This window comes from Paramormyrops kingsleyae, chromosome 18 (assembly GCF_048594095.1).
Source record: "Paramormyrops kingsleyae isolate MSU_618 chromosome 18, PKINGS_0.4, whole genome shotgun sequence".
Classification (NCBI taxonomy): domain Eukaryota; kingdom Metazoa; phylum Chordata; class Actinopteri; order Osteoglossiformes; family Mormyridae; genus Paramormyrops; species Paramormyrops kingsleyae.
In genome coordinates, this window is record NC_132814.1 from 14,639,016 (window position 1) to 14,654,124 (window position 15,109).

The 15,109-nt window shown below is 45.5% G+C and overlaps 1 protein-coding gene across 1 annotated transcript; it reads left to right on the forward strand.

Moving 5' to 3' along the window:
- Nucleotides 1–285: 285 nt before the first annotated feature.
- Nucleotides 286–14,771, forward strand: paxbp1 (PAX3 and PAX7 binding protein 1). Its single transcript, XM_023805312.2, has 18 exons — nt 286–753; nt 1,526–1,657; nt 1,983–2,174; nt 3,303–3,524; nt 3,602–3,705; nt 3,798–4,012; nt 4,883–5,072; nt 5,878–6,001; nt 6,776–6,878; nt 7,784–7,899; nt 8,039–8,238; nt 8,591–8,738; nt 9,526–9,647; nt 11,602–11,678; nt 11,778–11,844; nt 12,997–13,143; nt 13,477–13,631; nt 13,866–14,771. Exons 1-18 carry the CDS (start codon nt 438–440, stop codon nt 13,981–13,983), a joined length of 2,748 nt encoding a protein of 915 aa, XP_023661080.1. The 5' UTR covers nt 286–437; the 3' UTR covers nt 13,984–14,771.
- The last annotated feature ends 338 nt before the right edge of the window (nt 14,772–15,109 follow it).

Consider the following 15,109-nt stretch of genomic DNA (forward strand, 5'->3'; position numbering starts at 1 on the left):
ATATGGTACATAGTATGGTTCTGTGTGTTTTTCCCCTACATTAGCTATATCAGAATCGGTGGGGGGTATTTTGCAAATCCTACACACTATTTTCAAAGTAATAAAACTGTTACAAATATCTCCATACTTGTGTAGACTAGTCTGGAATTGAAAATCTCAGGCCAGCCAGCTGACCAAAGCTGGCAACCCTCATAATCTTCAGATAAAATCAAGTACTGTAGTTTCTTTACCAGCCCGTATGTGGTACTCCGCATTGCACTCGGTTACCCATTAAGCTTTGCGGCTCCTAACATCCGGGATCTCATTTTACTCTACAATGGCCGACAGTGGCTGTGCAGCGTTCGTAGGTAGTTGGGATTTTTTGTACCGGCCGTTGGTGTTTTCCCGCAACGCGGTCCGTTTGTAAACTGTGCGCGCGTTGCCCATCCAGGTGAACCATGTTTAAAAAAGCGAAGAGGGTTAATTTCAGGCGAAGGAATGAGTCGGACGACGACGAAAAGGAAGACGGCCGGGAGCCTCAAATAGCGACGCCGCCAGTGCCGCAGCAGCCCTGCGGCCCTGCCGTGGAGGAGGGCAGCATCCGAGATCCCGATGCCCACAATTCCGAGGCGGTACCCGGCGGCACTGTAACCGTGCACCACGGCAACGGTCTGCAACTGAGCGTCGGAAAGGCCGTCAAGGAGAAAAAGAAGAATAATAAGGATGGCCGCGACGCCCCAAGAGCCAGCCTGCTGAGCTTTCACGACGACGAGGGTAAAAGTTACAGACGAGCACAGTGGCCCGGTTTTCTGAAATTGGGGCCCCAACTTATGCGCTTCAGAGTCTTGCGGTTTGCTCCTCACATTGAACCGAAGTGGCGTGTTCTGAGATCTCTGATGCGACATCCGGACAGCCAACAGCCCGCTAGCACCGCTGCTCCGCGGGGTTCGCCTGGTCCCCACATGGCCGCCCCGCTTGTTCCCGAGTCGCATTAAAATCTCAGGCAGCTTTTATGAGATTAGCTGTACATTACCCGTAAACTCAATATCTATAGTATTAGATATATTGCAATCAACCTATTTCACAAAGTGTAACGATAATCCTAAAACGTCCATCCACCAAAAACGATAACAGGCCCTTTTTAAATAATCAAACATGCGTATATTTAACAGTAGCGGGAGAGTATCAGTTTCATCGCAGAGGCTAGTTTGTATTAACATACAAACTGCAGTTTATGGACTCCTTACTGATTTTTAAGCATGAGCATTATATGGTATTTGGTAGTGTGTCGCAGGGCTCTGTGCATTAAGTCTCTGTGCCTGTGATCATAAGATGACTGGTTCAAATCCCATGGTGTGCAGAGTGATTTCACCATTGGGCCCTTGAGCAAGACTCTTTAACCCCAATTGCTCAAAGGACTGACTGATCCTGCTGTTTCAAATGTACATCGCTCTGGATAAAAGTGTCCGTTGAATAAATGTAAATATTCTTGTTTTCGGCTGTCTTGTAAATTTTGCATAACAGAATCTGTATCTGTTCATTGCAGAAGACACTGAGGTCTTCAGAGTGAAGAAGCCTAACCATAGTAAGAAGATAGTCAAGCAGCTGAAAAAGGAATATAAAGAAGACCTAGAGAAGAATAGCACCATCAGACAGGAGACCACAGCATCAACGGATGGTATGGTATTCTGGTTTAGCAGTGGAATCCAGGGTTTCTGTTAGTTGGGTTAACTTTTTAGGTAGAAGTGATGCTAGTCCAAGAAGATTTTAGGTAAGGAGCATTCCTATTGGACGATCATGACTTGTATGTTAAGTTAATCCAGATAACTGAGAAATCTGGCTTTATGGAACTATAAATGTAACAATAATAAGCATGGTTTTATTTAGCTGTGAAACACTGTCCTGCTACTAGCGGAGCGATAAATCATGCTTGCATTTATCCCCCCAAGATGTGCGTGCTGTGCGGTTGGGCTGGAGCAGACGGGATGCATTGTCCGTTTCAGAAACAGTGGCACCGACTCTGGTGACCGTGAAGGAGGAGCCGAAGGCGGAGGGGAGCCGAGCCAGCAGCGAGCAGGGCGAGGAGGAGATGGAGGTGGACAGCAACGAGGAGCCGGACGAGGATGGCGAGCCTAGGGGGGGCGCTGGGGCTGCTTTCTCGAACACGCTGTCCTCCCTGAGCACGCTCAGGCCAGGTATGACCGCAGAGCCCCCACCTTTAAGCAGTGCAGGCCCCCTCCCCTCAATCTTTCATTACGTAGTTTTTCTCGGGGACCGATATCTTTTGGTAACACTTCACAGAATTGGCACCTGAATAAACTACCATGTAGCCTTTGGTTCATGGGTGTACATTTTTTTTCCCCTCACTCTAAAAATTAATGAAAAGGTACCAAGCAAAACCGTCTGTTATGGTAACATCACTGTCAAATTCTTTCACATCCTTGTCCACCTGCTGAAATTCCCTCCCTGCCCTCAGGGCCTCAGGGCTTGTTGCTTGACACCTACATCGCTGACTGTTTCTTGGGCGCATGTTGAACGGCTTGTAACTTGTTGCTAACATTGGGTTGAATGGGTTGTCCTGCACAGTTTTAAATTGGGCGACACATTTTTCTGCCGTGGCGCTCGGTGCTGCAGCGAGGGCTCCACAGCAGTCCGACAGAATTCCGATTCCATGGTGCGTCTCCTGAATGAGCCTTGTCGCTTAAGTGTGTGTGCATCATTAGGGCTGGAATAACAGGCTAACCTTCCTCTAGTTTCCTGACAGCAATGCTGGCTTGAAGTACTAATAGGGTTGCAAAGGGCTGGAAAATTTCAGGAAATTTTCCTGAAACTTTCCGTTCCATGGGAAGTTAAGCTGGGGAATTTTGGAAATATTCCACATTAGAAACTTTCCATGGGAATTAACGGGAAAGTATGGGAATTAACAAGAATATTCCTAGAATTTTGCAACCCTAAGTACTACTACTACTATTTTAATGTCAGACAGAGTGTGTGTTTACAGTGTGGCTGTTTATCCAAAGCTAGTTATGGGGGGAGGCTGTTGACCTTGCGCTGAGCAGCATTGCTGCATGCTGTCAATCAGCGCTGGATTTACCAGTTTCGCTAATCGATGAGATGTGAGTTAAAGCCGTCCATTATTGACAGCGTGCAGTAATCCTTCCTGCCATGGGTGCTCTCATCACAACTTTCTCCACCAGAAGATTTCCGTCCGTTGCTGCGCAAGCTGCTGAGCTTGTGAGAATTTGAATTGCACAGCTTGTCGAAGCAATGTGTCGGGAGGTCGGATGAAATTATTCGACCGGGGCTTTCCTGTTGCTTTTCAGGTGAGATCCCTGACGCAGCGTTTATCCATGCGGCCCGTAAGCGCCGTCAGCTGGCCCGGGAGCTCGGGGCGGACGGGCCGGCCCCAGAACCAGAAGGCGGTAAGAAGCGTCTGGTCAGGGAGGACGAGCATGATGGCAGTGACGACGACGAGGATGAGAAGAGGATCGTCTTCAGCGGCGTGAAAATGAAGACCCAGCGTCAGAAAATTGCAGAGGAGATAGGTAGCCGTTTTCGACGAGTTCGTTTTGTTGGACATCCCGGTTAGCCGCTGTGATCTAACTCTCTTTTCCCTGCGCAGGCATTGAGGGCAGTGACGACGAGGCACTCGATACTGCCGGAAATGATGAGGAAGTGAGCCGTTGGGAGCAGGAACAGATCAGGAAGGGTATCAGCATCCCCCAGGTCAGCACGCTAGCCCCAGGGCACGATTTCCGTGTATTTTTAGACCGCAGAGTCCTAGGCTGACTCTGACTTCCCCTCCCTCTGTCCTTCAGGTTCAAACCAACCCACCCGAAGACGCTAATATGTATTACCAAAGCGGCTATGACGTCCAACCTTATGGCACTTCCTACAGCCTGACCTACTCCTACAACTCTGTGGCAGGGGATGACTCTAAGGCCAAGGCCGACACCTCAGTAACCTTTTCCGCCCCTAGTAGTGACCTGACTCCTATCACTACTGATTTGGTAAAGAAACGCCTTAAAGACAGGTAGGGTTTGACCGTTCTCTGACCGGTGGATTGGCCTCTCCTTTATCATATTCTTATTTTGCTTTGAGGGTGTCTGCTTTGCAGCCTCCAGTTAACCTTCACAACTGAGAATTGGCTTTAGCCCGTTCAACCGCATAGTGTGCCGGATTTGACACCTAGAGAACAGCCTTTGGCGTGTGATAGAACGGGTTCAATGCGCTTATTCCTTTAACAAGCCACCAGTTGGCCATACAGAAGGTCTCCATCTTCCTTGGTACTTCTGCCAGGTTGCATAAATGTTTTTGATCTGGAACATTTTAATTTCCCCCTCGATGACTGAAACGGATCCAAAGAAGCATTTTTGCATTTATTTTTAAAACCCGTTCCCAGATTGCATAACTTAAGGGGAAAAAATACATTTTATAATTGTCGAAACAACAAATGAGATTTATTTTGCTTTTTTCATTAATGAAATTAGACCCTGATTTGTTTACTGCCGCTGCTGTAATTCAGTTTAGCAGACGTTAAATCGCAGCTTAATTGCCAAATTTTAACAACTTAATGGAGATTCGCCAGTTTTTAAACACAATTCAGAGTTGTGTAAGATGGTCTCTCAGGGGGAATGAAGGTTCAGTGTAGTGTCAGACCACACCTAAGACGGTCCCTGTTGTACTATGTACTCAATAAGGCTTTAAAAGTGAGCTGGGCTGGTATGTGCTCTGGGAATCAAGGCAGTAACTTGGGAGAAGCTGGTGGAACTTTGTCTCCTGGTTTTATGTGACACGGAGAAGCCCCCCCCCCCCCAGCATGCACCAGGCCATGGCACATTTTGCATGATCCCTCTCTTCCTCTCCCATTTTCTCCCTTCCTATTGCCCCCCCTCCCCCCAAGGCTCAGCTCCGTGCGCCAGGGGCACAGTAGCAATGCCAAGCGCTATGAGCAGATTCAGGAGGAGCTGGCATCCTCGGCCCGTACCATCCAGCGCTTGGAGGGCTCCTCTGATGCTGTTGCTGACCAGTATAAATTCTTGCAAGAAATGCGAGGGTATGTTCGAGACTTGCTTGAGTGTTTCGGTGAAAAGGTAAGGGAGAAACTATTTGCTGCTCCTTTTCTCTGTTTTTCATCCTCATTATTGAGCAACAAAGGGCAGTAGTTTAGCAATGTGAATCGTGATTTTTACTTAATGTTGTGAGGCCCATGTAAATTATATTAAGTGTAGCTAAAATTTTCTATAAAGGTACTTTTACCGCATTTGGTATTTGTTCCTTCGTTTATGTATTGTAATAAAGAATGTTTCAGTAACAGCTGCTGTGAAGTTGATACACAGTGTGTATCACTCTGATTTTGTAACCGTCGCCTTTCAGGGGGTCCTTCCCATCTGCCTGCCACCTTCTCACTTACCGTCTCTTTCCGCAGAGCACTTTGTCAGGAATGTCTTGTTCCTGAGCTCTTGTTTTCTTACAGGTCTCTGCTCATGGAGGCCCAGCAGGCTCTTGTCAGGACATTTGTCCATTTAACGTCCCTGTTTCGGCTTTTGCAGGAGCAGAGACACTGGGCAGGTTGACGGTGCTCTGTGGTTGTCGGGTTTGTTTGGGGGTGGGTGGGGTTAGGCGCAAACGGCACAGGGAAATCACCCTGCGGGGGGTGGTTAATTATGGCTGTTTTGGCCCCCATATTGGATGCTGCTTCGTGAACCACGATCAGCCAATTAAGCGCCAGCTCGCTGTCATGTGACACTGGCTTTGGAATTTAGCTTTCCATTCCCTGCGTCGGATTTCCAGCCAGTCCCACCTTCTCCATCCCCCAGACAAACTCCCCATGGCCAGCCTGGACTTGGTTCTGACCCGAATGGGTCCACGTGTCACAGAAGGTATCGTATCTTTCAGGTGCCAGTGATTCTGGAGCTGGAGGCTGCCATGCACCAGTTACTAATGCAACGGGCATCCCGGCTCGTCCAGAGAAGACAGGATGATATTAAAGATGAATCGGCGGAATTTTCAAGCCTTTCAAGTCAGTCCATCTTGAAGGTTTTTATGATTTATTTGAGCAGCCTCGTTGTCTGTTCGTCTAGTTCTTTGCTTTTCCATCAACATTCTCGTCCATATGGCTTTTTCGTTAAAAGTAACTCGGAGCTGTCAGCTGCGAACGTGAGCACTTTACAGTGCCCTAGCAGTGGTGGGAGGGCTGGGCGATAACTGGAGGCGCCTTTTTTTCTTCCTATCCTCTTGCAGCTCAGATGCTGCTGTTTTGTGTAGTTATTGACTAAAAGCCACTAACACGTCATGTGCTATAAAGTGCAAAAGGGTAATGATTGCATCACAATAGCGTTGTGTCATCAGGTAAGTGTAGAGAATCCGAAAGAATTAGCTTGTTCTCTGCAGCCCATCTCGCCGTTCAATGCATCTTGCGTGAAACCAGAGCTGAATGATTTTAACACTAGAAAGGGGTAGCGGGGATTTTGGGTTTTAGTTTCACTTATTTGGAAGAGGAGCCGCAGTGAATAGCTTATTCTTCCCTGCTCTTTAGATGTGAGTAGTTCTACTTTTTTGAAGTCTCACCTAAAGTGACTGACTAGTCAGGCAATGAATATATGTAGTAAATTCCCACTGCTAAGAAATCAGGCATAATTGTGTGTGCTGATTGTATGAAGGCTTAACCTAGAGAGCTAACAGCAGAGCGTTAGCGCAAAGCTAACGTCAAAGCACAGTGCGTTACTGCACCTAGGACAGGACTGTTAGCCATGGCAGGAAATGACGGCTGCTAATTGGACTGTGTCTGTTTCAGACAAGGCCTTGATGGCCCCAAACCTGGACTCTTTCGGCAGAGACCGTGCCGCGTATCAGGAACACGCCAAGCAGCGGAGGATCGCCGAGAGGGAGGCCAGGCGGTACGCTGCCTCTCCTGCTTCTGCTCACATTCATACTGTGCCTGTTTATATAACAAAGCAGTGTAACCTTTATCAATTTAGTCATAGCATAGTCCCAGAAGAGCGTGGGGGTCATACCTTTGTATGAGTGCCTGAAGCTGAATTTCTTTGCTTAAATTATCAATTAAACAAGCTGTTAAAACTACAGCTCTGGAACAAATTGAGACCACAGCCCTTTTTTTTGTTTTTTTCCTTTCACTCTTTTCTGAATGTATGTGTGTGCATCTGTGAATAATAGTCCAACCTGGCTCTTGCTTGTTTCTCATTAATGAAGGGCTTCTTCCTTGCTTTATGGGACTTCAGTCCTGCTTCTAGGAGCCTGATATGAACTGTCCTAGCAGTGCACTTCACACCTGCACTTAATGTTTCCCACTCCTTTTGAAGGTCACTTGATGTCGTCCTATGATTCATGAGAAACTGTTGAATAAGTTGAGTCATCTTTGGCAGTAGAAAGTCGCTTCCGCCCCTTTACCTGGCTGGTTTCTGGTCGTTCCCAGTGTCTCCTGCTTCACCTTATTCTTCTGTACTGTGGTCTTAGAGATTTGAGCCTGGAAGCAGCCTGCTGCACAGTGTAGCCTCTGCCAGCAGAACCATGATTAAACCAGGATTTAAAAATGCATATATTATTAAAAATATAGTGGTCTCAATTTTTTTCCAGAGCTGTATGTTGTGTTTTTCAGGCTGATAAAAATCATTCTTATGAATTTTGGCAGTTACTGTGGTCATGTGATTAGTCAGTTTCAGAAACGCAGGTGTCGCCCTGTGGCTGAGATTCCAGTCGCTTCCCCCATCACTGCGGGGCTGATTTTTCTCTGCATTTCACCATTGTGTTGTATGCATGTTTCCTTCATGGTCCGGTATCACAGGACCCGGCGCAGGCAGGCAAGGGAGCAAAACGGAAAGCGGGCCGCACACCGGGAGGGGCTGTCTAGCGATGACGAGGAGACCTCAACTGACATCACCAGCTTCAACCTGGAAAGAGGTGGGTCATTGGCGCATTCATGTAACCACACCACGAATGGACCTTCGGGTTGCTGTATACTACACACTCCCTTCAGGTAGCTTCACTCTGCTGTTCTTGCACATAAGATGCCTTGTTTATGTGACTCTTCCTCCCCCAGAGCGCATTCTGAAGGACTCAAAGAAAGTGTTTGAGGATGTCCTTGAGGACTTTCAGTCTTTGGATGGCATCAAGTCCCGCTTTGAGGTGTGGCGGAAGCTCTACTCAGCCTGCTACCAGGATGCCTATATCGGCCTGTGTTTACCCAAGCTTTTCAGCCCCCTGGTCAGGCTGCAGCTGATTGGCTGGTTCCCGCTGGAGGTATGGTCGTCATTCCTTTAGATGTTAAGTGTTACCCGCCTTTGACTTCAGTGTCTGGTCTAAGGAGCTTCTAACTAAAGAACATTATGTGTTTTTGTTATGGTTAATAACATCTCTGAGCTTCTTATTTTCAGCACTTCTTTTAATGTCGATATACATTTGTCGAGTAAGAGAATACTCCTGTTCTCCATAATAATGCCACATTATGTAATAATTTGACAGAATATGACAGATTTATAGACAATTTTATCTTGCAAAATTACCTAGATATCATCGTTATCATTCGTATTATATATATTGAATTGCTACAGAAAGTGGCATTTTTACATAATGCATTGTTACATGCTCGCAGGTGGACTGTCCCAACTTTGAGTACATGCTGTGGTTCGAGTCGCTGCTGTTCTACAACTGTGAAGAGCAGTCGGAGATGCAGAAAGATGATGTTGACGTGGGTCTCCTGCCCGCCATTGTGGAGAAGGTCATCCTCCCCAAACTCGCTGGTGAGCAGCCTGTGGAGACAATGTGGAGTGTCTCCACTTTATGAAAAACAAATTCACAGATGGTGCGATTTATTCACCCAAAACTCATCATGCTCAGTGTTGCATCATGCGGCTCGGTTGAGAGCATTTATGTAACAGTGGTGGAAAATAATAAATGCTTTGGTGAGGAAATAGACTTTGGAGCTGTTTCTTGTGCTCTGTTCAAGGCTTCTTGCGTTTTGCCCCCTTGGAATTACAGCATTACAGCTGTTGTGATGCCTGCTTTCCAGTGGGGCATATTTGATTTCTGTTCCCCTCATGCAAGAAGCCATGAATCACTAGATATCTTGTGTATGTGAGCTTCTATTTTTAGACTTTTTTTTTTCTCTTCTTAGATGCATTCATACATTTTTTTGGGAGATAGAAAAGCAGGCTTCAATGAATCGTCAGTTATCTAAATGGCCTGTCCTGATGTTGATAATCATGTTACACAAATCTGACATAATTATAAGTTCTTTAATTGTCGTGTAGGATTGTGCTAATAATCCAGGCTGCTGCTTCCTGTGCTTTCATACCTTGAAATGGCTGTTGATTTAGGTTAAAATCTTTGGCAATATCTCTGACGTCGTCATCATCTACTTTGCCACCGCTACTAAAATTCATGGAAAGATTTTCTCTACACGTTATAGGTTATAAAAACTAGCCTGACTTGGGTTAGGAAGACGCATTTTTGTTATTGAAGTGTAGTAGAATCTGCTACCTTTCCTGCTTCCTGTTGACCACCTATTTGCCTGCTGACCCTTGGCAGTGCTGGTGGACCAGGTGTGGGACCCACTATCTAGCAATCAGACGAGCCGGCTGGTGGCCTTCATGCAACGGCTGATCAAGGGCTACCCCACGGTGCTGCATGGAGACAACCGAAACACGCAGGTGTGTCCCGCTCCGGTCCTCGGGGGGGTCGCGGGAACGGGGTGGGCTCGTGCGTTTCCGTGGAATATCAATCCTCCTAATGGCGCTTTTCCACAGCCACCAAGAACCGAACTGTACCCGAGCCGTACCACAAACTAACGGTTTTCCACTGAAATTACACTGTTCCAGATTATTATGCAAATATAATTTTCATATGTTTTTCCGAAACGGCCAGATTTATTTGTATATCAATTGCATTAAATATATATATATATTTTTTCTTTTTAGAAGCCAATTCACTGGCAGTGACAGCAGCTGTGTTTAATATTTTATAAGACAAAATGCATTGTTCCAAATTATTATGCAAGATGCAGTTTGGTAATATGAAACCTATTTTTTTTGCGTTTGCTGTATGATGAGATTCGTTTACAAATATAAAACATGATTTAAAACAGAAACCAAAGTGCAGGTGAAATTATACATTAATATAGGAGCCCTTCTTTCATATAAGCACTCTTTCATCATTTGAACTTGTGAGGTCGTTAAGTTTCTGCCTGCATTTCATTTGAGGACATCAGTGTTGCCTCCCAGACCTGCTGCCCCACCCTCACAGATCTTCCTTTTAAAGGTGCTTCACAGATTCTCAGTAGGGTTGAGGTCAGGGTGCGATGGTGGCCACACCTTGATGTTTTCTTGCTTTATCCCCATAGCAATCAAAGGGTCAATGGTGTTTTTTTGTGGCATGTGATGGTGCACCGTCCTGCATGTAAATATTTTTTTTTCCCCAGAATGCATGAATGTTATTTTTGTACCATGGCAGGAAATGGTCAGTTAGGAACTCCGCATATTTTGCAGGAGTGTGTTTTATACCTTCAGGCACCCTAAAGGGGCGTACAGCCTTAATTCCCAATATTCCGGCCCAAATCATCACTCCGCCACCTCCTTGCTCACGTCACAATCTAGTTGGAACAGAGTGGCCATTCACCAGCCACCAACTCCATCCGTCTGCACCATCCTATGTTGCATGGCATTCATCTGTGAATACAGCTGTATGGAAATTTGTCTTGATGTATTTTTTAGCGTTTCTTCTTGAGTTTTCTTAGGGCTGGTCAAAATACAGATTTTTGCACAACTGCAAACCTCTGCAGACTTCAGATTTGCTGCTTCAGTTTTATTTTTTTAGAGCATTCATTTGTCTGGCTGAAACTTTTTTTTTTAACCTCTCAAAAGGTCTTTGTTTTCCCCCCATACGACACGTGAACTGTGGCTTGCTAAATAATCACTAACTTTACTGATGTCATTTGCATAATAATTTGGAACACTGTATGAGCATCGTACCCGTGCCGACACAACTCTGCTAACAGGGCCGAAAACGTGACCAAACCAAGCTGGCTGCGTCTCCACCCTCTGATTCACCAAAATGCATGACGATACCAGTGTTTTGCGTTGATATGCATGGATTATCTGAAGGAAAGAGAGAATATTCTGTATATTATTCATTATCAGTAGTATCGCACATCGTGATGCAACTCAGAACTTGAAAATTCCTATCCACTTAAAGAACTATAGAACAGCTGAATGGAACGGAATGGATTCGTAATGCGAAGTCTGATAATGTGAAACACTAACATAAGACAGCGATTCTCAGACTTGGTGAAAATTAATGCACAGTAAAAAAAAAAAATGCGTATAATAAATTATGAAGATGTACACGGTGTGATCAGTAAATAAGCATCTCCTCAGTTTTACATCACTGTCGCTCTCCAAACCCAGCAAAGCCTTTACTGACCTAACCCTTCTGCAGTGGAAAACCAAAGCGAGCCGAACCACAGTGTATCTACATAGTCTCTCGTGGCGGTACGGCTCGGGTACAGTTCCTGTATGTCACTGGAAAAGCACCATATGTGGAGCCTTGTTTCCCCCCCGGTCAACTTGTCTGGTCAAACTGAGGTTCTCCTGATTCTCCTCACATTAGGAGCTGCTGAAGACCATTGTCCTCCGGACAAGGAGGACGCTAGACAACGACATATTCATGCCGCTCTTCCCTAAGAAGTAAGTTTTGGTTCCTGCATGAGCTTGATGTTGCTTAAGTTCTACATACCAACATCTCTGCTAGGTTCTGATTAACCCATGTCTGTTTGGGCTTGGCAGCATATTGGAGAACAAGAATTCGGGCCCCTACCTCTTTTTTCAGCGGCAGTTCTGGTCCTGTGTGAAGGTGAGCGGAGTCGCCCATTTCTTGGACATCCTGTGTCAGTGGGGTGATGAATTTGATAAACCGCAAAGCTGAATCTGTTTTGGGGATTTGTCAGGGATGTTTTAGGGGTGTTAATTTCCCCCCTTCATGTACCCAAGTCTCTCGATCCCGCATAAGATTCCATTGGTCCTCGCTGAGGTCATACCCACCGTAGGTGTGACCCTAACATTTCTAACCTTCATCTAACATTGCTCCCGGGAGTGGCGAGGCATTCGAATATTTACAGTAAGTAGGCAGGCGGTGTGGAAGCTTATTAAAGCTGCCAAGCAGGCCGTCTATGGAACGTTCTCCTTATTTGGGTGGCAAATTCCAAGTACCTCTACTCTCCAATCCCCCCCCCTCCACCTCCCTCTTGATTCAGGCTAATGAGGCCAGATAGCAGTGTTTTATGGCTTCACGTGTGGCATACTGTAAATAAACCAGCAGGAGCGTATAGACTAAGAGCTTCCCGTGTCATTGTTGATGGTCTGAGTTGAGCTGTTTGTTCTCACGTGACGGAGAACTTTTAGAGGGGCTTCAGTGCTTTCTATCCATCTAGGTTGTTCTGTTAGGAGTTGCCTAGTTTGGGAGATATTGGCCGTAGAAATGTCGGGCTTCTCCGGAATATAATGGGAGTGAATTACATTCTTTCCGTGGTGATTAAAGTGCCAGAAAAATACATTTGAAATTCAACAGCAACATCTCCTACCAGGAATCATGACGCAGTTTTTGAAGATAATCCAAATTTTGTAGTGAACAATTGTACTACTTTTCCCAAATTCCACACACCAGTTATATCAGCGCGCAGAAAATTTCGCTGTGATGCTCGTGCTCATATCTTCTGCGCAGTGATATGATTGGTGCATGTCATTTTTAAATTGTCTTGTTTTTTTGTTTTGTTTTTTTTCCCTTAGTCCACCCCACCCCCCCCCCCATCCCATTCAAACCCAACAGTAATCAGGTGTAGTGAAGCAGGTCATGCAACCAGGAAGGTTTTTTTTTTTTTTTTTTTTTCTTCTTCCCAGTTCTGGGTCTCTAAAGTGACTAAATGGTGAATTAAATGTTTTTGAAATAAGGAAATGCATTAAGCATTAACCCCCCCCCCCCCCCCCCCCCCCCCCTCTGTGCTTGTAGTTGCTGGAGAACATTCTGCAATGGTACGGAATCCTGTCCAACTGCACTCTGAGGGAGCTGGCAGTGGACAGCACACTGAACCGCTACATCCTCTCCGCCCTGCAGTCCACAGACCCCGGAGAGGAGAGCATCGACAAGAGCCGGAGTGTGAGCCAGATTTCACCGACTGTTTCCATTAAATGGCTGGCTTGTCCCAGTCGGCCCTTGAATGTCATTTCTTAAATTAATGGCCGCTCCTGCAGGTGAAGGGTCTGCGGGTTTATTTTGATGTACATGGTATTAGGATCCTGACTTTTTTTTTGTACTGAGGGTTTTCCAGCTAAAGGACTTAGAATGGTCTTGGAAACTGCAAATCTGAACAAGTTACACAATGAGTAGATCTTCAGCTCTTTACCTCCCTGTCTCAGGCAGCTAGCTAGTCATTACTGCTTTTGTAAATATCTGTTTTGTAATTAGTGTGCATGGTCCTGCTGTCCCCAGGTGGTGGAGTGCTTCCCTCAGCAGTGGTTCAGCAGTCTGAAGGGCCAGCAGACCATCCCCCAGTTGGAGAACTTCTGCAGGTACCTGAAGCACGTGGCCAGCACAGTCTACAGGATCAGCCTGGCCGGATCTGACATGGAGAGGCGAAATGCGAGGCAAGCCCTTTTAATATTTCTGCTCTTTACATGAAGGATAAACATATTTCACTTAAGCTCTTCAGATTTACTTCGTTCGTAAGTGCAGTAAAGCAGAAGTACTGACACTTGGGAGTTTCTTATACCTGCTGTGGTTATTTTGGTATATCAAGTAGTTTTATTCATCTGTGCCATTCCTGTTTTCTCCATCCACACATAGTGGAGGGCATCATCTTGGCTCTTTCTGTTCAACAGGGAGCAGATTAAGGAGGTGGTGAAACTGCTTGGACGCATCAATGCCCTGGACCACGTTGTTGCCGTGGCGACGGAGCATGGCATCAAAGACATTAAGACCCTCCTGGAAAGCAAATAAGAGGCCAGCGGTGGGGACTTGTATAGATATTGTGAATATTGTACATGTTTGAAAAGAGCTATACCCTGGAGCCCTGCTAAATGCAAAGATATGACTACAGGGTAGCCTGCACAATTTCAGACTGTGAAGGCAGAGTCCTCATCCTGATGGAGACGAGTCGTGGACCTGTGTCGATTGGCAGATGGGAAGGGATATTCCTTTCTGTCTCTGTGTTAGAGACTTTTTTTGGGTGTTGCTCTCCTGGGTTGGACAAGAACCTTGGTAGCTCATAGCCAGCCAGCCTGCAGCGTGATGCTCGTGATTATCACCTGTAACATTTTTCCTGTGATTTGCCCGAATATGGTGTCTCTCAAATAGCACTTGTCTGCCCCTGGTCCTCTCATGCCAAAATGCAAACTACACCCAAAAAGTCTCCTCAAGCAGTTATCAGGGTTTATGTTCATGGCCAAGTTTTGCATCTGGGGTGGGGTGGGTGTCTCACTGAGTTGGCTTGGGAGAGGGACTTTATATTTTACTGATTTGCATCTATATGTTTTAAAGGCCTATTTAATAAAAAAAAATGGCAACTGAAGATTTAACTGGTCAAGGATTCTCCCACCACCCCATCTCTGCATTTTTATTTATTTTTTTAATGATGTAATCTGTAAGTGTGAGCTGTAGACAGCAATTTGAAGCCATTCACCATTCTAGGTTTGGGTACAGTCTGATCACATTGCCGATAGTGCACCCTGGAATTAGACAGAAAAATATGTTCTGTAATTTCAGCTAAATTTAAACTGGTGACTTGAGGTCCTCTATGTTTGTGGATTTTTTTTAATAGGAGTTCCTTTCAGAAGGTGCCAGTTGGGCAAATTTTTGATGGATAAATTCATGCTCCTTTACCTTAGTCAATTGCTGATTTAATAGCCTTTAAGACAATACGCATCATACTAATAATTGGGGCAATATGCTTATAAATGTACAAATTAAATTGTAGCCATCTGTGTGCTATTTGGTGTATTTCATAACATCAACTTTTATTACAATGATGGATGAGCAACAGATCACTGGATTATCAGACAACCGTTCCCTTTTAACTGTCATGAAGATTACCGTATCGGTATTGCAGCCGTTTTTATTTTATACG

Excerpts from the sequence above, each read along its gene's own strand:
- paxbp1 (XM_023805312.2), top strand. The coding sequence starts at position 438 with ATGTTTAAAAAAGCGAAGAGGGTTAATTTCAGGCGAAGGAATGAGTCG. Across the intron at positions 6,879-7,783 it reads GCCGAGAGGGAGGCCAGGCG|GACCCGGCGCAGGCAGGCAA; the intron begins GTACGCTGCCTC and ends CCGGTATCACAG. Across the intron at positions 7,900-8,038 it reads CAGCTTCAACCTGGAAAGAG|AGCGCATTCTGAAGGACTCA; the intron begins GTGGGTCATTGG and ends TTCCTCCCCCAG.